The sequence below is a fragment of the Grampus griseus genome (genome assembly GCF_964374135.1).
Source record: "Grampus griseus genome assembly, chromosome: 1".
Classification (NCBI taxonomy): domain Eukaryota; kingdom Metazoa; phylum Chordata; class Mammalia; order Artiodactyla; family Delphinidae; genus Grampus; species Grampus griseus.
The window spans coordinates 163,319,849-163,343,275 of NC_139017.1; the positions used below are offsets into that span (position 1 = coordinate 163,319,849).

At 45.8% G+C, this 23,427-nt stretch overlaps 2 protein-coding genes across 5 annotated transcripts in view; one reads left to right on the top strand and one right to left on the bottom strand.

Moving 5' to 3' along the window:
• AUNIP (aurora kinase A and ninein interacting protein) overlaps positions 1-9,838 on the top strand; it is a gene marked incomplete at both ends in the record, with an annotated part of 36,499 nt that extends 26,661 nt beyond the window's left edge. Inside the window, 2 exons of the mRNA XM_082654352.1 lie at positions 7,301-7,442; positions 8,988-9,838. Coding sequence (XP_082510478.1) covers positions 7,301-7,442; positions 8,988-9,838 — 993 coding nt within the window. The remainder of the gene's footprint in view (positions 1-7,300; positions 7,443-8,987) is intronic.
• A 556-nt stretch (positions 9,839-10,394) lies between these two features.
• Positions 10,395-23,102, bottom strand: MTFR1L (mitochondrial fission regulator 1 like). Of its 4 annotated transcripts, none has more exons than XM_082680927.1 (7): positions 22,933-23,102; positions 19,480-19,621; positions 18,952-19,056; positions 16,024-16,133; positions 15,589-15,800; positions 14,064-14,385; positions 10,395-12,000 (listed from the first exon to the last, which is right to left on the bottom strand). In XM_082680927.1, the coding sequence occupies exons 2-7, from the start codon at positions 19,501-19,503 to the stop codon at positions 11,895-11,897; spliced, it is 879 nt and encodes a 292-aa protein (XP_082537053.1). In that variant the 5' UTR covers positions 19,504-19,621; positions 22,933-23,102; the 3' UTR covers positions 10,395-11,894. The 4 variants fall into 4 exon arrangements, with proteins under 4 accessions (XP_082537053.1, XP_082537054.1, XP_082537052.1 ...); XM_082680928.1 differs by lacking the exon at positions 22,933-23,102 and adding an exon at positions 22,468-22,537; XM_082680926.1 differs by lacking the exon at positions 22,933-23,102 and adding an exon at positions 22,440-22,525.
• Positions 23,103-23,427: the final 325 nt, after the last annotated feature.

Consider the following 23,427-nt stretch of genomic DNA (forward strand, 5'->3'; position numbering starts at 1 on the left):
CTTGCCATAGATCACATTGTTAGTACAGACTATCTGGTGTGGCCCAAGGCCTCAGGGTAAACAAAGACACTCCTGTCAGGACATTAGAGGTTGCTTCCTATTAGCTGAGGGCAAAGGCCAGACCTCTCTTTGGGTAAGATACTTTCCTACATGGGAGTAATTCAGTTTGGCTAATGTGTAGGGTGTACGTAGAGGAGTTGAAGGTGAGATTAGGAGGGTAAACTCTTGCCATGTTGGAAATTCATGGAAGGTGTTTGACATAATGGGAGGTGTCTCTATGAAGATAAACCCAATAGTTGTTATAGGAAAGTAAGTGGTACAGTGAAAGGTAGGCTGGAGGAATATATTGCAGAAGTTAAGGTAAGAAATAACATGGGCTCAATCCAGGATAGTAGAAGTTGAAGTGTTTTGTTTTGTTTTGTTGGATTGTTGATCTCTAAAAGTTAGTGTTATTGAACCAGGTTTGTTTGCCTGATGTGCAGCAAGCCGAATATTGAGATGCTGAGGTTTGCAGTAGAGAAAGGGTTTATTTACAAGGTAGCCAAGCAAGGAGATGAGAGAACAAATCTCATATCTGCCTCCCTGAAGGTGAGGGGCTTGGGATATTTATGAGATAAAGAGGCAGGGTAGTCTGAGGTGTTGGGGATGTTGCAGGAGAATGGGGCGTGAGAGGGTGATCATGTCCCAGGTCTTGGATGAGTTCCTGGGATAGGCCACCAAGTGAGGGTCCTTGGCTTCGCGAAGGAAAGAATTCTAGAGCGACCCATAGTGATGTGAAAGCATTTTATTTAGAGAGATACACACTGCATAGGCAGAATGCGGTCATTCTCAGAAGGCAAGAAGCGGCCCCAAGGTGTGGGGCTGGTTAGTTTTTATGGGCTGGGTAATTTCATAGGCTAATAAGTGGGAAGATTATTCCAACTATTTTGGAGAAGGGGCAGGGATTTCCAGGAATTGGGCCACCCCCCACTTCTGGCCTATTATGGTCAGCCTCAGAACTGTCATGGCGCCTGTGGATGTGTCACTTAGCCTGCTCATGTGTTACAGTGAGCATATAATGAGGCTCAAGATGTACTGCAAGTCAAATCTTCCGCCGTCCTGGGCCTAGTAGGTTCTAACCAGTTTTTGACATATCGTCAACATCTATGCCATTCTTTTAAAGGTTGTGCCCTGCCCCATTCCCTCCTGTCTCAGGGAAGGATGATTGGAGGCAAGAAAAAGGTGGAGCAATGGGTGTTCTGTGCAGGCATATCTGAGTTAACATGCTTCTATCATGGGACGCATGTTCAGAAAATGGCAGTGTTAGCGTGATCTGAGGGTGGAATTTTTGGCCCTCTGACATCAAAAAGTCATCTATCTGACACTCGAGCAGGCCTAGTTGAATGGTTGGTGGTCTCGACTGGTTTGAATTGAGTAAGACTAGCTCCATTCTCCTGAAATACAACTTAAGCAACCATTAGTATAGTGAGTGACCCATAAGTCAGAGGTGTTATCTATAGGGAGTGGTTAAAGCAGTCTTGTGACATGTTGTCTAAGCTACTTGAAGCTTGGAGGGTATGCAGTTTGCAAGAAAAGTTAAAGCAAGCTTGGTCAGTAAAGGCAGGTTACATGATATTATTCATTAAGCAAGTTATAGTTTAAGAGAGCTAACTGACGACTACCCTTGGTTTCTTAAGTATATATCTAAAATATAGCTATGCTCAAGAAGGACCTAAATGTGGGCTTTCGTGAGGGGAGAAGGGTGTTACTTAAATATGTTTTTTAAAAAATTAAATTTATTTATTTTATTTTTATTTATCTTTGGCTGTGTTGGGTCTTTGTTGCTGCATGCGGTCTTTCTCTAGTTGTGGCGAGTGGGGGCTACTCTTCATTGTAGTGCGCGGGCTTCTAATTGCATTGGCTTCTCTTGTTGCGGAGCATGGGCTCTAGGTGAGTGGGCTTCAGTAGTTGTGGCGCACGGGCTTAGTTGCTCCGCGGCATGTGGGATCTTCCTGGACCAGGGCTCGAACCTGCGTCCCCTGCGTTGGCAGGCGGATTCTTAAACACTGCGCCACCAGGGAAGCCCTTAAATATGTTTTTTAAGCTGTGACTTTGGTCCAGTTATCTGCAGCCCTCAGTGTTTCTCACCTTTTAAAGGACCTTTGCATCTTCCCTTCGGTTCTGTATACATTTAGGAACCAGAAATTGGTACCTGAGTAAGTAGAGGATGATTATAGAGAAAAAAGTTAAAAATATAACTTGAAATAGTGATTGGAAATTGGGAGAAACAGTATAGGCTGATTTGTGTGTATGTGTGTGTGTGTGTATGTGTGTGTGTGTGTATGTGTATCGTAGAGGCAGAAAAAATTTCCCTTGTTCCCTTCTGGGTTCTTTGGCTTGTCTAATAATTAAATTGATATAAGACAGATTAACAAAAGAAAAATCAAACAAAAGTTTAATAACGTATATCTCCTGCATAGATGAGAGAGACGCAGGAAAACCTAACTCTCAGAAATGGCTAAAGCTATCACCTTAAACACCATTTTCAGCTAAAGACAAAAGAAGATGTTGGGGGTGGAGAGTCAGTTATGAGAGGTTACCAGGAAAAACACAGTGAACAAGGGTAAGGTTGTTACGCAGATGTAAGTTGTTGCCTTCTCCATTGATGAGAATTTCAAGAGATTTAGAGTCATCCTCTTCCTGGTACAGAGAGGAAGACAGCCTTACAAATGGAGATTTCCCTTAATATAAATGTCTCTTACAAAAGGGTAACTTATACTCAGAGCTTTTCCTATGTCTGCTTTTTCTTAAAAATAATCAGCCTAAAGTAATCCTTATGCCAAGGAGGCATATTTTGGGGTGACAAATTCTGCTCTGCTTCAGTATATCTCTATCTCTATCTGTATCTATATCTATATCATCTGTGTTACACACACACACACACACACACACAATGCTTCTATTCACAAAGTTGACATCTAGGCTGATTCGCAGAGTTGTCCCAGAGTGGGGATGCCCCCTCCATTGTGTTTCAGTTGAGGCACCTACTTTCCCATTTAAGTGAGCCCAGTGCTCTTCTTTCTTTCATGGGACTGTCATCTCTACTATTGAGAGGGTCACATGTGGCCATTCCTATTTTGGAAGTAGTTAAAGCAGGATGTTTAAACAGATTTTCAATAGTCTTTATTAGGGCAAAACTGATGATAAATGTACTAAACATTGTACTACAATGAACTCTGACATACATGGCATCCTTTAAGTGAGAAAAATCTCATTAGCAAGAAGCACCTTTGTATGAGACTTAGTGTTGCTCATGGGTGTAGACATATCAGGTCTCTAGTTTAGGAGTTGTGATACTTAGAAGAAATTGCTTTTCTCTTATCATTGCTGAATTTTCATTAGGTTTAGATGAAAAAACAGTGCCAGGTCGTTCTAGAGAAGATTCTTGCAATAATTTTCTATTGTTAGATTACTTTGGGAGGAAAATCTTCACAGTTTTCAATGGGTGTACCTTGAGCCTGTGCTCTGCAACGGGAGAGGCCACGGCGGTGAGGGGCCCGCCTGCCGCAAAAAAAAAAAAAAAAGTAGAGCTTTAAGACAAACTTGCAGATAGAATGAGGGCTCTACAGAATTTAAATGCTATGGGGGCATGAAAACATTTTCTAATAGTAAGAGAGGTGATGTATATGATCCCAGATTTGCTTTGCTACTAGAGTTGTGAGTATAAGAAAGGATCACTTTTGGGGTAATCCTTGCCCCCCCCACCCCAAAGCATCATTCTCTGTAGGAACACGTCATAGGGGATCCTTGTAATATAGCAAGAGTAGCAGGAGCTCCATAGTTGTAAGAAGTCAGTTTTTCCTTCTACCACTATGAAAGAAGAAAACGACTGGGCCACGAATGTGATATACCAAAGGATTAGAGATTCTTTAGTTTTGGAGGGAACGTGCCTCTTGAAGTTAGGTTCTTCAGGGCATTCTTGAGGGTAAAAATTGTCAATATGTAGGCTGTGGCTTACCATGGGGTTTGGTCCTGTAGGAAACCGATGCCTATTAGATAGGCCTTCTTATACTATGTAATGTACATACAGGGGCTGCCTTTATTTTGAGGTAGGGATAATCAGCTGAAGGGCTTTGTACCTGGGCCCTCCTCAGTTCCAGATTACCTCCTCTCACTCACAGTCTTAACATTCTACTGAGATAAATGTAAATACTTGAAGCCATGGATTTTCTGAGAGGTCTATATCTGGGGCAGTATTACTCCTGACATTGCTCTGACCCAAGGATGGAGTCTAATCCTGATAAGTATGGCCAATTTGGTAAAAAGCTTATTCCCAGACGTTTTGCTAATTGAGGTCTTAACTGTTTTCCGATAATCTGTAGTTTTCTATAAGTTGTCGTTATAGGATTTAGCATACATGTAGTAATTTAAATAACTATTACTAGTTTGTCTGTTTTCCCCCTTAAGCTGTAAGCTTTATCAGGGCAGAAACACTTGTTTTGTTCATTACTGTTTCCTAGTACCTAGCCTATAGATACTTGTTGGCATACTAACTCACATTATTTCCCATATCTAGGATGTGTCTCCCATACAATTTAAAGAGCCATGTGCCTGCTTGGGTTTTCTCATAGCATGGGGGCCTGGTTCCAAGAGTGAGCATCTCAAGAAAGCAAGGCAGAGAAGTGCATGGCATTTTTATGACCCAGTCTTGGAAATCATGTAGTGTTGCTTCTATCATACTTTATTGGTCAGGCAGTCACAAAGTTCTTCACCAGTTCAAGGTAAGGGAATATGACTCACCACTTGATGGGAAGAGTAGCAAGGGCAAATTATAAGAAAAGCATGTGAAATGGGAGATCTTGTATTGGTCTTTGAATTGCCTTTGAATTGGTCTTTGAAAAAGACAATCACAGTTGTTTGTAGTTTTCATCAAATTTGGAAAAATTTGGGCCATTATTTCTTTAAGTATATTTTCTGCCCACTTTCACCTTGTTTTTTGGAATTCTCATTATATGTATGCTTGATACCCCACAGACCATTAAGAATTTATTTTCAGTTTGTTTCTCTCTCTGCTTCATTTTGGATAGTTTGTATTGCTGTGACTTCAGGTCCACTGTTATTTTTTTCCTGTAGTCTCTAATCTGTTGTTAAGCCCATCTAGTGAATTTTTTGTATGTTCTTTTTCTCAGTATTTTCACGTTTTCCTTTAAATCCTTGAGCATATTTATTGTAAAGTTTGTCTGCTAATTCTGTCATCCCTGATATTTCTGTTTCCATTTAACCGATCCCCCACGCCACCCCCCAGCCCCCATTATGGATTGTTTTCCTGCTGTTTCACATATCTAGCAATTTTTTGTTGTGTGCTACATGGCTGGGTATCTGGATTTTACTGTCTTTAAAGAATGCTGAAATTTGTTTTGGCAGGTAGTTACTTGCTAATCAAGCTTGCTTTTAAGCTTTGTTAGGACAGGTTTGGAAGTTTTTGCTCTGCAGCTAGTTTAGCTCTACTGCTAAGGGGTGATCCTTCTGCTAATTCTGCTGAATGCCACTGGTATTAAAAAGGTCTTTCCACTTTGCCTAGTGGGAACTCTCCCAGCCCTGTGTGAGCTCTGGGAATTGTTCATCTTGCAGTTCCTGGCATTTCTTTGTCTGGCCTCACGGGGTTTCACCTAACACACTTGTAGGTTAGTATTCAGTAATGGACTGAAGGGATCTCTATGTAGACTTCTGGATGTATTTCTCTGCACTGCAAATCCCAGCCACCTTATCTTCCCCAAATTCCAATCTCAGTCTACTCAGTTTATCAAGACTGCAATGCTTTGCCTGAGTACTCTCTGTATACATTGCATTCTGACAAGTGCTTCCAAGCAGAAAGCTAGGGTGTCCCAGGGTTCACCTCATTTGTTTTCCTGCTCTTGGGGATCACAGTTCTGCACTGCCTGTTATCCATTGTCTAAAATCAGTTGTTTCATGTATTTTATCCAGTTTTGTATGGTGGAAGAGAATGTTCCACACCAGTACTCCAAGTCAAAGTATGAATTTTACGTCCAGAATTTCTTCCATCTTTTAACCACTTAAAGTACATTTTAGTTTCCAAATGTAAAAATGAAATGAAGTCAACTTTGGGCTAGAATTAATAATTTAGGTTCAAGTTTCAGGCCTACTTCCAACTTGGTACATGGATGTTGGCAAATCTCATTTCTTCTGTGGCTTTCACAGCCAAATTGAATTGAATATAATCCTATTCTCCCTACTTCTCAAGCATTCCATAACAAGCAAATGGAAACAAAACCAAATTACATTAAATAAGGATAAGGTATAAAAGTTGACACATTCCAAACCTTTCTGGCCCATCTTCCAGTTCATACTCGAAGTATAAAGGGCGGGGAGATGAAAATGTAGTAAGACTGTTGCTGTTTCATTGCTCCTCCTCTGAATAATAGCCAACTATTATTAAATGCTGTATATGTGCCAGAACTTTGTAAGCCTTTTATGTGAATTAACTCACCAAATCCTCGTAACTGCCCTATGGGCTTGGTACTATTATTGTCCCCATTTCACACATGAGAATGAGACAGAGATCAGACAACTTCTAGAGGGTCATGCAGCTAGTAATTGGCAGTGGCAGAATTGGTACTGGTTTGAACAGAAGCTGTGTGACTCAGGAGCCATGCTGTTAACCACTGTGTGACTATTTGAAAACTATTAAAAATGTATCAACTGCTACTGATGTAGAATCCTTAATTATCTATTATTAAAAAAAGTTATTTACTTATTCATGTATTTGGCTGCACCAGGTCTTAGTTGCATGCAGGATCTTCGTTGCTGTGTGCACAATCTTCAGTTGCGGCACGTGGGATCTTTTTTTTTAGTTGCAGCATGCAGGATCTAGTTCCCTGACCAGGGATCAAACCCGGGCTCCCTGCATTGGGCACACAGAGTCTTAACTACTGGACTGCCAGAGAGGTCCCTAGTTTCATTAATTATCTTTAAATATAAAGGAGAGAATAATATCACCTGTGGAATCCCTTCCTGTTTGTTTAGTCAGCCTGCCTGATTTCCATGGGGAAGCAGAAAGAATGGGCTATGGTTGGAATATGTGATTCTTGAGGAAAAACAAACACTATCAGTTGGCAGAAATTGGTGGAAGGCGATGTACAGCAAAGACTAGAGGATATGAGTCGAATCCAAGAGGTCTAGTGTGTTTCCAAGAGGGTAACTGGTGTTTACTGAATCCTGTCTGGCAGCTGTTTTTTTTTTTTTTTTGGCAGCTGTTTTGATATTAATAGGTTTCTCTTATTCTTTTTCTCCCCCTTCTCAGACACATTTAATCAAGTCAAGTACCAAAATGCTAACACTCTTTCCTGGAGAGAGAAAGGCTAACATTTCTTTTACTCAAAGAAGTCGTCCACCTGCAGGCACCCGGCAGACCAGCATTGCTTCCTTCTTCACCTTGCAGCCAGGTATGGTGACTGGACTGGAAACAACCAGGGACCAAAAGGGAGTGCATTCATTTTTCCATGCTGGAATATCTACGAGAAATGGTGCCATTAGTGCATTGTGTTGAACTTAGCTGACCTATTAGATGTTTTAAAACACAAGAAAGCATCGTCTTTTGGAAAGCAATATATACATACTTTTACAAACATACTTTTCTGGTTCTGTTTATCTCAGTCTAAACAGAACCAGAAAAATATTGGTATTCCCTGACAGAGCAGTGAGGAAAGGCATACTTGGAGTTGGGGGTGCAGAGGGGAGCTGATGTGCCATTAGTAAGATATACGTCTTGGATTGGCCACAATTAGCAGTCTGTATAAGATTAATCGATAATTGATATGTCTATATGAAGCTTCTCAAATTAATCAAAATTCAAAAGAGCTTTTTTCTTAGAAAGCTTGGCATAAAGTTGGCTTGTGTTTCATCATCCTTTGGCAGTTCTTTGTTTGCATGTTCCTCTTCAGAAACCAGCTGCCTCAGACCAGGCTGGGGCTTACAGAGCAGGGTTCTTGCCAGTTGAAGGGTGCTGGGAAGAGAGCTCTAACTCTTGGTGCCGTTCCCAGGATTGCTTTGCATAAACCTTCAAAATGCCTTCTCCCTACCACAAACAAAAACTTAAACTCTTTTGCTTTAAGTAACAAGGGCAGATTTTTCTCAAAACCACTTTCCATTTCAAAATTCTGATATTTTCTACATAGTCTGTATTGAAGTCTTAGGCCAGTTGAGAACGCTTTTACAAAACAATTTCTGTAGTATATTTCTTGGAAAGGAAAGAAGAAATCAGTCATTCAGCCTTGTTTGTAATTAGATCTTAGCATAATTTGGTGGGGGGGGAGTAGGAATTCCACGTCATCTATTTTTAAGGCAGACAGGATCCATTCCACACCTGATAAAGTAGACAGGCTGGACAGTAATAGTTTTTTTAATTGTCCTTTCTACTGATGGACTTAGCATCTAATTATGTCTTTACTCCCTTTCCCATGAAATTTTTGGGGAGCAGGAGACCCATATTCTTTCTCACTGTCACCAGAAGGTTTCTCAGCGTTGGCTGGTCAATGTGATCTTTGAGACTTTACAAAAATGGTGTATATTGAACATGTTTCTCAAAGGATAATATCCAGGGGTGATATTTGGCCAGGATCACTATTTAGCAGAAACTATGTTAAATAAAAAACAAAAGCAAAACTGATGTGGCCTATGTTAAACAAACCCCACTCAACTGGAAAAGTAGGCTGTGGTCTGACTGTATAACATGTTTGACTTTTATTAGGTAGGTCATGGGAAGCATCTATATATTTGAGTAGGGGAATATAAGAGCTGTGTTTTAGATCATTCAGGAAAGAAAAGAGATTGAAAGCAGGAAGATGATTGGCTACAAAGATCTGTGAAGAGTCCTAAGACCCCTGCACTAGTAGTTATGGTAGCTGATACTGATTTCAGAAAAAGCCACCTAAATCCTACTCAGGTGGAGTCTTCCTGCGGAATAATATTTGTTCGTCTTGTTTTACTAGGAAAGACAAATGGTGGTGACCAGAGGAGTGTTTCGTCTCATATAGAAAGTCAGACCAACAAAGAGTCTAAGGAAGATGCAACCCAGCTAGACCATCTGATCCAGGGCTTGGGGGATGATTGCATGGCACCCCCTTTAGCCACTTCAACCCCTGCAGACATCCAGGAAGCTAGACTTTCTCCTCAGTCCTTCCAGGCTTCTTACCACCATGGAATAGGAAGCCCATGCGTGACTGTGCTGTCTTTGTTCCAGCCTGATACCTTTGTCTGTGCTGGAGAGAGTAAAGCATCACTGGCCTGTTCCTTCACCCAAGACCTGGAGAGTTCTTGCTTACTGGACCAAAAGGAAGAAGAGGATTCTTCCTGGAAAAGGGAATGGCCTTATGGATCTAAGAAAAAGAACTATCAGAATGTGGAGAGACACAGTAAAACGCCTGGGCACAAGGGCCATCAGCTCTTGGATAAGACTAACTTGGAAAAGGTGTCTGCCAAAAGAAACAGGCAGGCCCCCATCCTCCTTCAAACATACCAGGATTCCTGGAGTGGAGCAAACAAAGAAGCAGTGAAACAAAGCCCTTGTCCTATTCCTGTGTTTTCCTGGGACAGCGAAAAGAATGACAAGGACTCCTGGAGTCAGCTTTTCACCCAGGATTCTCAGGGCCAGAGGGTCATTGCCCACAACTCTAGAGCTCCTTTCCGAGATGTAACCAATGACCAAAATCAGGGCTTAGGACAGCTTCCTAACAGCCCTTGGGCTCAGTGCCAGGATAGGACCACTCAGTTAAATCTGCAGACTGATTTGCTCTTTACCCAGGACTCTGAAGGTAATCAAGTTATCAGGCACCAAGTCTAAATGTCTTTGTGAGGGTTTGGTTCCAAAAGTACCTTGAAATGACATATAAGAAAGTATCTTCAGGGGGTGAGTATATTGGAGTAGGGGAATGTAAGATCTTTGTTTTAGAAAGGTCATTCAGGAGAATGATCTTGGGTGGGAGGGAGGCATGGGATGATGCTGTTACTATTGAGCATTTTCTTTGTGTAAATAAAGCAGGTGGCCGCTTGTTGAGACAGTATGATTGGCATCATGCCCCTCCCTGAGGAGGAGGTGGCTGGTATATTCCCTGCATGAGTCTATGGTGAACACTGAGGAGGCAGGCCAGGTGCTCATCTCTCCACTGAAGAGCCTGCTACTCAGCCTGCACAGAGCCACCTCTTTGCCCTTTCAGATGCCTGACTGGGATACTGCTTTTTATGGATGTGTGGTCTTTCTTTTAATCTCTGGCTGTAATCTTACCCATGCGACCTAAGCTGTGACCATTATTCTTGACACTTTTTTGAGTGATAAGGCAAATCTCCTAGACCCAGGTGTACAGGGGCAGGGAGGATAGAGAGAGAGGTAGATGATTAGGTAGTTTTGTTATTTTATTTTGGTGGTAACTTTACAGCATTTTAAAGTTATATACTATATGTTTAAACATCTCCCTAAAAAAGGCTGACCTATGTAACGATCTAAATGGGACTATATCATTCTTCTACTACAAGGTGGGAGAGAACTCCCATTGTAAAACTATGAATCCAAATAAATGTTTACAAAGCTGGCTCTGCTGGTAATTAAAACTTACCAATTTTATTTTTGAAAACGCAACTCTGCTGTCATTGCCATGGGTCTGAACACGTCTAATTTGACTTGTGTTCTACTCAAGACATCCACTAGGTGGCAGTTTCCCATGTTGCAGGTGTGGTACCTAAGAGGCTTAAAAATAAGCCTCTGGGGGGCAAGCTTGCAAGTTATAAGACGGGACCGGCTTTGAAAGGTTAGGGCAAAATCTCTCTGTAAAGAAAGAGATAAGAAGCTCCCTAGGGAAGCCTTCTCTTCTAAAGGCAAGGGGAAGCCAGGAACCTGTTTAAAGAAGTTCATATACCTTAAAATTAATAGAAATTCTATACCTGTGGGAGATACTGGGTGATCACGACTCAGAGATGGACACAGCAAATGCAATATCTCTCCAAATCCTTCCTTTAATGTCAGGTAGTGCTTCAACCCAAACACACACAGGATACATACTGTAGAGAAAAGGGACCTGAGGGCATCTGAGTCATGCATGGTGTGGTAGGTACAAACCTTGGCCCAATGCAAAGGAGCAGTCAAGGGCCTGGAAGAAGGATGGTACTCTCTTTCCCATCTCCATTTCTCTTTCCTACTGGACTTACACTAAAGTCCATGGAAGAGAAAGAGCTTTCAATTAGTGGAACCAATGAGGGCCCAGGGCCTTGGAGGGTAGATTTGGTTGTACAGTATTACAAAATATATTTAAGAAAAAACAGCCCAGGCCTCCCAGTAGCCCAAGTGTCAGATGGTCCAGTGGCTCGACCTCAACATGTAGGTGTTGGACAGAGAAGGGGGAGAGAGTGATTGCTGGGCACTGGTATCAGTTCATGATGGAGCAGCATAAGATTTTCCCTGCCCTGTGAACATGTACATAAACATAGCCCCCTCCCCTCAGCCCTGCTCTGCTGCAAGGAACTGGCTGAGAGTAAGTGACAGCTGGGCACAAAGTGTTCAGTGAGACCAGTTATGGGGTCTAGTGCAGTGAAGTCAGTCATTCATTTAGGACCTATTTTCACACAGGGGCAAGGAAAAACCAGAAACTTCTATCTCACCCTTTAAACTGGGACATTCCAACCTACACAATTACCTGTAACGTGTCTCAGCTCAAAACAGGCAGCTTCTGCTAAGGTTTGAAGTACAGAAAACATATAATGCAGCTCTTCTCTTAGTCCAAGCTCTAGCTTTTGGCCAGACTGTTGCAGAAGATTTCTAATTGAGAGGCAGAAACATCTGCAGTGAGGAAGGCAGCTATTGAAAGAATTCCAGGAGCATGAGACTGAGTTTGCAGAGCTGAGTGCCATCAGTTTCCTTTTCTACTGATATCTTCTTCCTTCAGCGCAAACTTCCTCCTTAGGACCTCAGAGATAAGGAGGGCTGGGTCTTCCTCCTTCAATAAACTCCGGTTCCTAGAGACACAATAATAGCTTGTATTTATTGAGTACTTACTCTGCCCTGGGCAGTGTTTTGTGTGTTGGAATACAATCTCATTTAATCCTCACAACACTCTTATGAGGTAGGAGCTACTACAATCCTTTTACAGATGCGGAAACTGAAGCACATTGAGGTTATGAATTTACCCAAAGTCATTAGTCACTCAGTAAGTGGTGAATCCACAGTTCAAAACCAAGCTTGCTGGTTACAAATCTCATCTCTTAACTAGACATGGCTTTGCTGTTTCCTAAAATGGCTACAAAATGTGGGCAAACCTGTTGGTATTGGCCTGTGGTGGCTAAGCTTCTGCTCCCACCTTCTGGCCCTATCTTTTCTTAGTAGCATTTCCCCAGGTCAGCAGGGGAAATGACTGATGACTCTTGGCTTTTCTGACATTTATTCGTTCTGAGGAAAAGGTGTGCTGAGGATTTACTATTACCTCGTCTCCCTGTCAGGGAAACTGAGAGGTTTTTTATAAGCAATCCAGAATTTATAGTAAAATGTTCACATCATAAGGGACCCGTGGGAACAAAACCAGTTTCAGATTAGGGTAGGTTCAAATTACCTGATAACATCAGGTATTTTCCTGGAAAATAGTTGCTTGAAATTCTAGTGAACTCTTACATACATACATCCTCATGAAAGCATTTTATTGGTCATTATGCTAGATGTAAAGGCCAAGATTGATTATTAAACCTTGAAAACAAAAAGAGGAACTGCCTTCAGTCTGTCACATTTCTGAACCCTGAAGATGGCGCTACTTTCCCGTTCTTAGTCATCAAGCCAGCTCCTTAGTCATCAACCCCCAGCTCCTTCTATCAACAAAGGAGGAAAGGGCCCAGGACACAAGTGAGAGGAAGGGCTTGGCAGTAGGGGGTCACAGATCTAATATGGTACAAGAGGCAGGTATAAGAAAGTTGGAGAGTCCAATCTATAAAACATTGACCAGAAGAAAAAGGCTCAGTGTGGCCCCAAGGCAGCAGCAGCAGCTGAATTTGGGAATGCAGGAGACCAAAGAACTGCGGGTCCGTATGGCCAGAGAAGGAAGGTAAAAGTAACTTTCCTACAGAATCGACTACCAGGACCCTTGTCTAGTTTTCAGAAGAAAATGGGGCCACAAAAGGATCCTTGTGCGAGGTGAGTCACTGTTCCTTTAAGAGGAACTTCGTCAGCTCAGGAGACAGCCCTCACCTCCCCACCCCCCAAAACAGCTTTTTAACTGCATTAACAAATACAGCTGCACATCTGGCCTCTGGATTTTGAGGTCTGGATGTCAAATATTTCAATGCCCAGGAACCTGCATTTGAATAAGCTCTTCTGGTATGTGCTGTGCGGTAGGGAAACACTGCAAGGTGGTGACTCCCTCAGGCTGGAGCTCTAGGGCTTCTCTGCTAGATGAGTTTCTCATGGTAGGTATTTCCCACATCCCCTTACACTGACATCAGAAACACCTAGAGCTCTACTCCTTGGGGGTTCTGCTTTGTTAAGTTTAAGGTGTATTTTTTTTAAATAAATCTGAGCAATTCTGATAGGCAGCCAGGTTTAGGAACTACCTAGGAGTCTCAAAAGCCTTGTTCATAAATCTCTGAATTTGCAGGGCTGGTTTGAATAATGGACCACTGTGTTTAAAGGAAATGTTCCTTTCACCAAATAAGTCTACTTTTTTGAGATACTAAAATAACTATTACGCAATTATGTTTTGAAGGGTGGGGCATGGGGACACTTGTCACTAGCAGTATGAAAACTGAAGTGGTGAAGCCCCTCTGGGGGACAGAAGCTGGATTAGATGAGGTTTCTTGTAAAATCCCTATTAGTCTAACAACATTTGGTTGGGTTAGGTCACCCCAACAAAATGTAAAGTGTTGCTCTTTCCTCAAACTGGGGACCCAGGCACTAGCAAGCAGGCAGCAAGCTTTGTGAATGAAATAACAAATGACTACTATTGAGGACTTACTATGTAAGTACTTTCTATTAGATAATTGGCCATAGGCAACTTAAACAATAAACAGATCATCACAGCTCCTTATAATACACTTACAGATCTTGGCTCTGCTTCACCCGGTGAAAGTCCTTTAGGATACCCATCATATCTGCAAAGCTGCTGGCCTTGGACAGAGAGACGCAGTCATCTTCTTCAGACGAGCTGCAGGTAGCCTTGTGTTCTGGTTTGCAACATTCAGGGCTGGCAGAACAAAGCAGGGGGACTGATGGAAGCTCAGGGACCTCTACCTCGGTCTCCTCGGTGATGTCACTAATGACAAAGGAAGTTGTAGAGTGGAATGAGGATCCAAAACAAGGTAAGGGAGAAGAGACATTTGAACTTCCTGGAGATAAGAAATCTGGCGTTAATGAAGCCGAAGCTGAAAGAGAAAACAATAGGCATGGATGGACATTGGGGCTAAAATACAGCAGTTACATCTCCCTGCAAGCACTGCCTACCAAACATTCATTTCCTACGCTGACACCATGACATCCTGGGTTCCTCCACTACCTTCCCCTCTCAGGATCTCAAGAAGATGTAGCAGTACTAGGCTCTTCCAGTGTTCCAGGAGGGCAGAAGAAAACCACCCCATAAGGGCCTTGCCTCCTAAAAGCTCCCATTCTGCAGTGGGCTGTGGAGTGACAGCACTCTTTAGACTGAAGCAACAGTGCAGAACCAAGGCCTGAATTTGTCCTTTTCTCTAATTAGGCCAGTGCTTCTTTGAATCCAGCTATCTGTGACTGAAAGAATTGTTCTGAAGCAAAAAACCAGAGTGGTGATGGTCCTCCTAGTGCCCAGATTTTAATGGATAGAATTTCCTCAATTTCTAAGTTTCTAGGGAACATTCTAGGGACAAAAAAGTAGCCAACAAATATAAATGGAAAATTCAGGTCCATTTCCTCTATAAAACTGCCATATGAGGGAATTAAATACATGAAGATTTCAAAGAGAACACCGTGATTTTTATGTGTTCTACCAACTGACAAGGTTTGGGAGCTATGACTACGAGTCAGTGAGGAGCAAAACTGAGAATGGGAGGAATATGAGGGTTAAACACTGAGCACCTTGGGAGAGATCCACCTGTTAGTATTTCCTGCATCTGGTCATCCCATTCATTTCCAGTGGTTCTGCCTTAACTGCAGACAGAAAGGTGGAGGAATGGGTGGAGGGTCTCTGCTGGAAAAGGCAAGGAAAGGGGAGATAGGTGCTTACAAAGAGGAATGTCTCTTAGTTGTAGGGAATGCTTATTTCTCATATTGAAAAGGAAAGCCATGAGCGCTCATGGAAGACATGATCTTAAAGACACTTGGAAGAGAGTGTTGGTTTTTGTGGCCAAGGCGGGGAATCTGCCTGGGGCCCCAGGTTAAGTGAAGATTTTGTTCCTAACCCAACCAGTCAGCCCCAAAATGGCTGACGGAAACCATCCAAAGATTGTAACAGGCTAGCCAGGCCTCATGGCAACCTCAGAGCCCTAGGCCCAAACACCCCCCGAACCAAGGACCATCCTTATCCCTATCCTGTCCAAAAGCTAAGCAAAAAGGAACAGCCTGCTATATCCTAGTCCTAGCTCAGGGGCTCTTACCTGCATCAGCTGCCACTATTTTAGCAATCTGGCTGCGCAGGTGGCTCAGCTCCTCCTGCAGCTCTGTGGTGCGGCTGAGGGCTGGCAGGGCTGGCTTCTTCAAGGCCAGGAGCCTCTCCTCCGACCCACGGAGGTTGGGCACTGAGGCATTGCGCTGAATGACGATCAGAGGGCTGGGCTTCCAGGTGTGCCTCAGGGGGCGTGTATCGCTCCTGGACCAGGGAAAGACAGTGTGTCAGAGAGAGCGGGCCACTGCACTGCTTCCAAAATTCCTTCAACCACTCCTACACGAGTAATACAGCCAGGTTCTGCTCCCACTCTGAGCCCACAGCTCTCATTCCTGTTGCCCTCCACCTCTCACTCTTCCTGCTGCCTACCACCTCATCTGGGAAGAAGCTTTTCATTCCCCAGCTGGTAGGCTATTGCCTCCGCTACCTGACCCGGGCATAAGTCTCCTCTTCATCCGCAGCAATCCAGGCGATGTCAGCCAGAGTAGGGACTGGGGGCACATCCCTCAGACAGAGGTCAGAGATGTTGGGCAGGGTCTGTAGGGAAGCAAAATTCATCAACATTTACTGCCTTCATGATGAAACAACTGGAGACTGAGCAAAACACAAAGGAGGAACACCTAATGTATAGGGAAGTCTTCGTAGAGGAGGTCCCAGTTGGAAATAGCTTGAATAAGAGGCCAGAAGCAAGAGTCTGTGAAATTTCAAGTAATTCAGCATGGCTGGAATTGGATTGGTGGGGTGGGGAGTTGGGAGAGACTGGAAAGTGAATTAGGAGCTTGATTCTAAGATCAATAATGAGCCACTGGAAGATTCTGAGTAAGTAAGGATCAGATTTGAGGTTTTAAAAGATTACTCTGGCTACTGGATGGGAAGGTGCAGAGACCAGTCATGAGCGTGTTGTATCCTCCAAGCAAAGCACGGTGGCCAAGAGCGGGGATGGGACCTGTTTTTATATACAGTGTTTTACTGGAAAAATGGTCATACCCATTTGTTTAAGTATCATCTGTGGTGGCTTTTAAGCTATAACAGCAGAAGTAGGTAGTTGTAATGGAGAGCAGTATGGCTCAGAGCCTAAAATACTGGTTGGCCAAAAAGTTCTTTTTTTTTTTTTTTTAAATTTATTTATTTTTTGGCTGTGTTGGGTCTTTGTTGCTTTGCGTGGGCTTTCTCTAGTTGTGGTGAGTGGAGGCTACTCTTCATTGTGGTGCGCGGGTTTCTCATTGTCGTGGCTTCTCTTGTTGCAGAGCACGGGCTCTAGGCGCGCGGGCTTCAGTAGTTGTGCCACGTGGGCTCAGCAGCTGTGGCTCACAGGCTCTAGAGTGCAGGCTCAGTAGTTGTGGCGCACGGGCTTAGTTGCTCCGCAGCATGTGGGACCTTCCAGGGCCAGGGATCGAACCTGTGTCCCCTGCATTAGCAGGCAGATTCTTAACCGCTGTGCCACCAGGGAAGCCCTAGTTCGGTTCTAAGTAAAAAATAAATGACATTTTTCATTTTCACCAAGAACGTTATTGAATGTATTCACTAACCCAATGAACTTTTTGGCCAAACTAATATTTACTCTCTGGCTCTCTGCTGACCCCTGGCTAGAGCAAAGGGGTCTTCAGTGGTACTGGCCAGAGTTACTTTTTAACAGATGCCCACGGCCTAAGAGCGTCTTGCCTTCTGGTTGTGAGAATACAGGTGCAAGGACATGGACAATCTGTTACAGCAACAGGAAATCTCTCCTGGCAAGCTCCTTACAACACCTTTGTAGCTAACTGGGATCTACATGTTAAGGCAACAAACACTGTTAGAAGCAAACTTGATAATCTGACTATTTAGATTTAAATAAAAAAATAATTATACAAAAGGAATCATAATGTAACTCCTTAAATTGCTCCTTCACCCAAATGAACAACTAGGGAACAGAGAGACTGAGTGACACCATGTTAAATGAAAAATTTGGAAGGTTCAATTATGTACTTACTGATTACAACAAAGAAAGAACCATGCATTTAGAAAAAGATTGAAAAGAACTACACTAAAACATTAACAGTTATTGTGCCATGACTGTGTGATTATAGGTAATTTGTTTCCCTTTCTCCTTTTTTACTTTTCATAATTTAATATTTTTATATGGGTAAATTAAAGAATAATAAATCAGCAAGATTCCCTTCAAATATTTAAAGTAATCAATTTACAACAAATCTAGAGATAATTTCTCAAAAATCCACCTATACATGAGTTAAATTCAGATGTTTCTGTTATAGACTGTTTGGTAGGTAGATCAGGAGTTGATAGCTCTGGCTTTTTGATAGGGAACCTGGGTCTCGCAGGAGTGAAGTGATACTCCAGGGTTACAGAGGAAGACTTCCACTGACCCAGGAGCTAATGCTAAGATGGGCCATTTAGGGGAAGCCTCCATCTGCTTTCCTTGATTACCCAGAGTGCTCCTCTGCTATTGGCAATTAAATGAGTTAACATATATATAAAGTACTTAGCACAGAGCCTGGCACATTGTATGGGCTCAGTAAATGTTAGCTAGTATTACTAATACTACTCCTGCTCCGTGGGAGCCCGTGCCCTTGATCATCTCTGCCCAGCAGCATGCAGGCAAAGGACTGGAGGGGCTACAGCCGAGCGTGGGGGCAACCCTGACAGACTCACACTCCCTAGCTGTCCTTCCCTTTGCTCCTGATGCTTAAGGCAGCTAGGGCCACTTCCTGCCCTACACAGTAACTGGCAATCTGGGTCAAGGGACAACACCCCCGCAACCCACTCCTGACTAATACCAACCCTGACACCAATTCAGAGACTCCAGATCAAGCTCCTACACAGACTTTGCAGCTCAGCCATGTGACATACAAACTCAGCTCCTTCATTTTTGTTTCGCCCTGGGCCCACATCCTTTCAGGCATGTATTTCTGTCTCCTTTGTGTAGGCAGAAAGCTGAAGTATCTCTTTTGTGTCCCAGCTCCCCAAATGCACACACCTTAACCATCTATCCTGGAGCTGATGCTTAACCATTAGCTCTCAGAGGGAGGCAGCTGGGACTAATAAAGTTACTTAGCTTTCCACTGCACGAGGGGTCTTACTTGGGCCAGACAAGAATCTGTGCTGCAGAGTGGGTACTAAAGGCCCCCTAGGCACAGAGGTGAGACTGAAATAGCCCAGTAAAGGAATGGTTAGACTTGGCCAGAAGGAAGAGGATGGGGCATAATGGCCTCAGGGAAACACTGAAAATAGGTAGCTAGAAGAAGTGACCAGGAAAGCAACCTGCCTTGGCAACGCCGAGGAGTCTGGGGCACAGAAGCAGCACCAGCCTCCCATACACTCTGAGCCTCTACTCTGTCTGCCCTTCCAGCTCACTTACCTCAAAGGATGCCCGGGGACATGGCTTCAGGGGCAGGTTGGTCCCGATTCTTCTCACTACACTTCGAGCAGCCCCATGCGGCTTGTTTTGCCAGATTGGGATGGTCTAGAGCAGAAAGAGACAGGGACGGCCACAACCTCAGAGAACATCCAACTACTGTCCCCATCCTCTCCCCTTGTCCCCTTTAGCAGGGGCCAACCTTCACCTTGGCCAGCCACCTAAGGGGACACCTGCTGCTGTCGAGGCACAGTCAATGCTGGGAGGGTCCAGTGAAAGGGTGAGGAATTAGCCGGGTGTAGGGATCAGCCAGGCTGCCCTCCCTTCCCTCTGCACAGAATGATGGAAACACATTGACTCCTTAACTGCCCCAAGATCATAGTTGGTTCTGCCTTGGGGGAGGGGATGGAAGGGAGGACCCTTCAATTCCAGGCCTGGGTTGGGGAAGAATTAACTTGAGAATCTCAGAACTGCAGCAGGTCCAGTGCTTAACCTTCCCCACCACACCCTTGCCCTGGGAATGCCCCTTACCACACTGGCTTCCATTCCCGACATTTCGACTGGCTCCTGCACTTGAAGGACAAGGCAGCCACAGGGCAGCTCTGGAGGCTTGGGGACGCAGGAGGCGTGACGCCTTCATATCAGGCCATCTTAAGGAACCAGACTCCTCTTCCTGTGAAAGACCCCCCACAGGAGACTCAGTGGCCACCACACAAGCCCCACAAAACCAGGCCCTGCAGACCCATGACTAACGCTGAGGCTTCTCTGACATTTCACAGGGGGAGAAAACCAGCCGAAGAGGCTTCCCTCACCCAACGACAAATCCAGACCCTTAAAGGTTCTATTTCAGATTCGCTACACGAGCTTGGCCAACCCTGGGAGCCTTCCTGAGCCCTTAGGTTTCCTGAGGCAAAACTTCTAAAGAATATATACGTATAACTGAATCACTGTGCTGTACACCAGAAACATGACATTGTAAATCAACTATAATAAAAAAAAATTTTTTTTAAGTTGATAAGAAAGAGAAAACAACAAGCAAACTTCTTAAGATTAAACAGAACCCTTTGGAAGTTAAACAAGCTCATGGGAAAGCCAGAGTTGTAGGTACCATCCAAGCCCAACATTCATTCCTGGGGATAAGATGTAAAAAGGCCAGCATGTGCCACCCAGCCTAGCGCTGCTGGGCCCCCATAAGGGGAAGAGGTAAAACAGACAACAGTACAAAGAACAGCCAACCACCGGTAGCCAAACTGTCTACTGGGCTACAGGGGAAAAGAGCCAAGTGTTTATCCTGGCTCAGCCATCTACTGGCTTAGTAGCCACAGGCAAGTCACATGAACTTTCTGAATGTTGGTTTCTCCATCTGTAAAAAGATGACAGGAAGAGCTGCCACTCTAAGTTACCTTAAGAGTCAATCAGTGAAATGGGATTTTAAAGTACTTAATGAACTGTTAAAGCAAGACACAGATGGGTGGAGTTGCTGCTGACTGGATTCCTCACAGCTGCCCTTGCATGGTGAGCAGCTGCAGTCAATGAGCTCATTCAGTCCCTTGTTCATCAAACACCAACAATACTCACTCTGTGCCAGGCCCTGTGCTGGGCACTGTAGGGGCTATGGAAGGAGTAAGACACAGCCATGCTCTCAAGGAACTCATAATCTAGACGAGAGATAGGACCTGAATACATAATTCTAGCAGAGACTGAATATCACTGCTTAAGAAAGGCACACCAGGCAGGTGGCCAGGTGAGTTCAGCCCCCGGCCCCAAGGCCACAAGGTGACTTCAGAGGGGGTAAGAAGGGAAGGAAAACAGCAACACCACCACAGGTCTAGGAAAGGAATGTGAAGAGATATGTAAAGAGCAGAGTATGGTAAGGCCGCAAAGGTAGATGGTGGGGGGTGGGGTGCGGTGTTCAAGGGCTGGGAATGTCCTGGGTAAGAAGTCACTGGGGAGCCAAGGGCAGCCTCTGAAGAGGGGCTGGGCTGCGCTGACCGAAGCAGCTCTTTCTGGAAACCTCCCTTGGAGGGTCTCTCTTCTACCGCTAGGAGAGGAGGTATCACTCACTCACTTTACAATACATGAGGAAAAGAAGCTAGAGAGAGGAAGGGACTGGTTTAAGGTCACTCAGTGGTCACGGCAGTAGAAAGTCTGCAAACCCTGCTGCCTCCTGCACGGGCTCCATCTTCTCAGCAAATTCAAGCCTTTTATCAAAGTCCTTTTGTGTGCCGGGCTCTTTGCTGAATTTCAGTGGCTGCCACAAGCTCCATACAACACTGTTTCCCTGTGTTTCTCACTTTAGTCACTGCAGCCACTTCCTCTCCAAACTTACCTCCAAACTCAGCTGGGCCTAACCCTCACACGACAGCCAGGGGAATCTCTCTAGAACACAGTACTAATCATATCCCTGCCATGCTTCAAACCCCCTATGCTTGCTAGAGCCAAGAGGATAACGTCTAGACTCCTCTGCATGGCCAGCAGGCCGTCCCCAATCAGGCCCAACCTCATCTTTCTCTGCCCTGTGTACCCAACTCCCCGCAGCCTACAAGGCCTGTCCACTCCGGTCCCTGCACACTTCACAGCCACACCTGCTTTAGCCTTGCCCTCCAGCCACGCTGGCCTTGTCCACACTATTGCCTCTGCTCGAAACACCAGCACCCCCTTCTCCAAGCTCATCCTTAATCATTTCTGGAGCTCAACTCAAGCATCGCCTCCCCTTCTCCGCCCGGCACCCCGCGTTTCCTTCGAGCAGCAGTAACTAGGTAACGGTGTGCTGTGCAGTTTGTCCGAAGGGCGGGGACTTCCCAGGCACAGCCCAGCGCTCGCTCAGTACACAGCAGGCACTCGAGCATTTGTTCAATTAAGACACGGACCAACGAGAACGCCGACTTAGCCTTGAACCCTCCACAAGCGTCTGGCTAGAAGACGCCCCCAGCTCGCTGGCTGCGCCGGCTGGTTCCCACCACCTCTGCGCGCGCACTGCCCCTTCCGACGCTGCTGCCCCAGTGTTTACACGCGGTCCCCCGCCGGAGACGCAGCGCCTCCCGAGCGGGGCCTGGCCGCATCACCCCGGTCGCCGCCGAGGTCGCCGCGCTCAGCGCAGTTCTGCGCCGGGGGAGCCGCCGCGAGGACCTTGCCCGGGACACGCCTCCCCTCCCCCGCAACAGCCCGACCCGACAGGGCCAAGGTCGGCCAAGTTTTCGCCGCAGCTCGGGCGGCCCTTGGACCCACAGGCCCGGGGCCGGGTCCCGGAAGGAGCGAGGAGGCGGCCGAAACGAGAAGCCTCTGGTGCAGCTGGCTGACTCGGGCGAGCAACTGCCCCTGGGGACTCAGTTTCCCCCCTGACATAGTGAGGCGGACGACACGGGCTCCCGCGAGAACCGGCGCGGGCACAGCAGCCGCGGGCACCGCACAGCGCCCGGCACTAGGCCGCGCGACAGCCGGGCCGGAAGGCCGCGCTCCCGCTCCGGGGCGGCGCTCGGACCTAGTCTCACCTCACACTGCGGCTCCGGACTCACTCACCTCACGGCCCCTCCTACCACAGCCGGCCGCCCAGCCTCAACCGCCCTCACTTCCGCTGACCCGCCCCCCGGAAGCGATCCCTAGCAGCTGCGCACCGAGCCGCGGCGGCGCTCGCCCTAGGAAGGCGGGCCCTGCTGGGGGCGGGGCGAGCGAGGGCTCTGCGCGGGGCAGGGGGGGGCGGTGCACTTGCCGATCCCGAGGGAGGAGGCACGCCCACCCGAGGCCGCGCCCCAGCCTGTCAAAGCCCTGGGGAAAAGCTGATTGCGCTTGGAGATCCCTGAGGCCTGCCTGGTCTCATCCGCCGCTGGTCTCGGCCTCCTTGGCGCTCTCCGCGCTTAGTCCCGAAGCGACTTCTGGAAGGGGTCTGAGTTGCTATTCGGCCCCCCAATTGATCGGTGACTGCTGTCCCCACCCCTAGTGCAAACTTCAGAATCCTCCCTCTGGCGTTCAAGGCCCCAGACTTACTGCTTGGTTGCCTCATCTCGCCCTGGTGCCTTCACAGTTCATGCTTCCCAGCCAAGACCCTCCACAGTCTTCTCTGCAGCAAGAATGCGCCTCTTCTCTGACTCCTGCCCTCCAGTGCTTTGTAGCTTTCTTTTATTTTAGCCTTTATGTATCTCTCTCTCTCTCTCTCTTTCTCATACACACACACACACACACACACACACACACACGGTACAGTGAGTTGGTTGATCAGATGGGTAGATTGATGGGGAAAGACACCAGAGGCATTGCGAAAGAGACCCACATTCCTTCCAGTCTCACTCACCCACTCCCTCTTCGTGCTCAAACCTCCAGGGTCCTGTCTCCACGGCATCCAGGCCTGGGTCACATGCCCTCCTCTGACTTCAGCACGTGGCTGTGCCTGGCTCCCAGGCTGCAGTTTTTCGGGCTCAAAGCTTGCAAGTCCTAGCTGCCAGGGATGGATGGGCTTCATGGCAGGGAGAACCTGTGCAGTCA

What these genes read in the sequence shown, in the direction of transcription:
- MTFR1L (XM_082680927.1), bottom strand. Translation starts at nt 19,503, where the DNA reads ATGTCGGGAATGGAAGCCAGTGTG. An exon ending in CGGGAATGGAAGCCAGTGTG is followed by an intron (nt 19,057 to 19,479) that starts GTAAGGGGCATT and finishes TTTCTGCTCTAG; the next exon opens with ACCATCCCAATCTGGCAAAA. An exon ending in GTGAAGCAGAGCCAAGATCT is followed by an intron (nt 12,001 to 14,063) that starts GTAAGTGTATTA and finishes TTGTGTCTCTAG; the next exon opens with GAACCGGAGTTTATTGAAGG.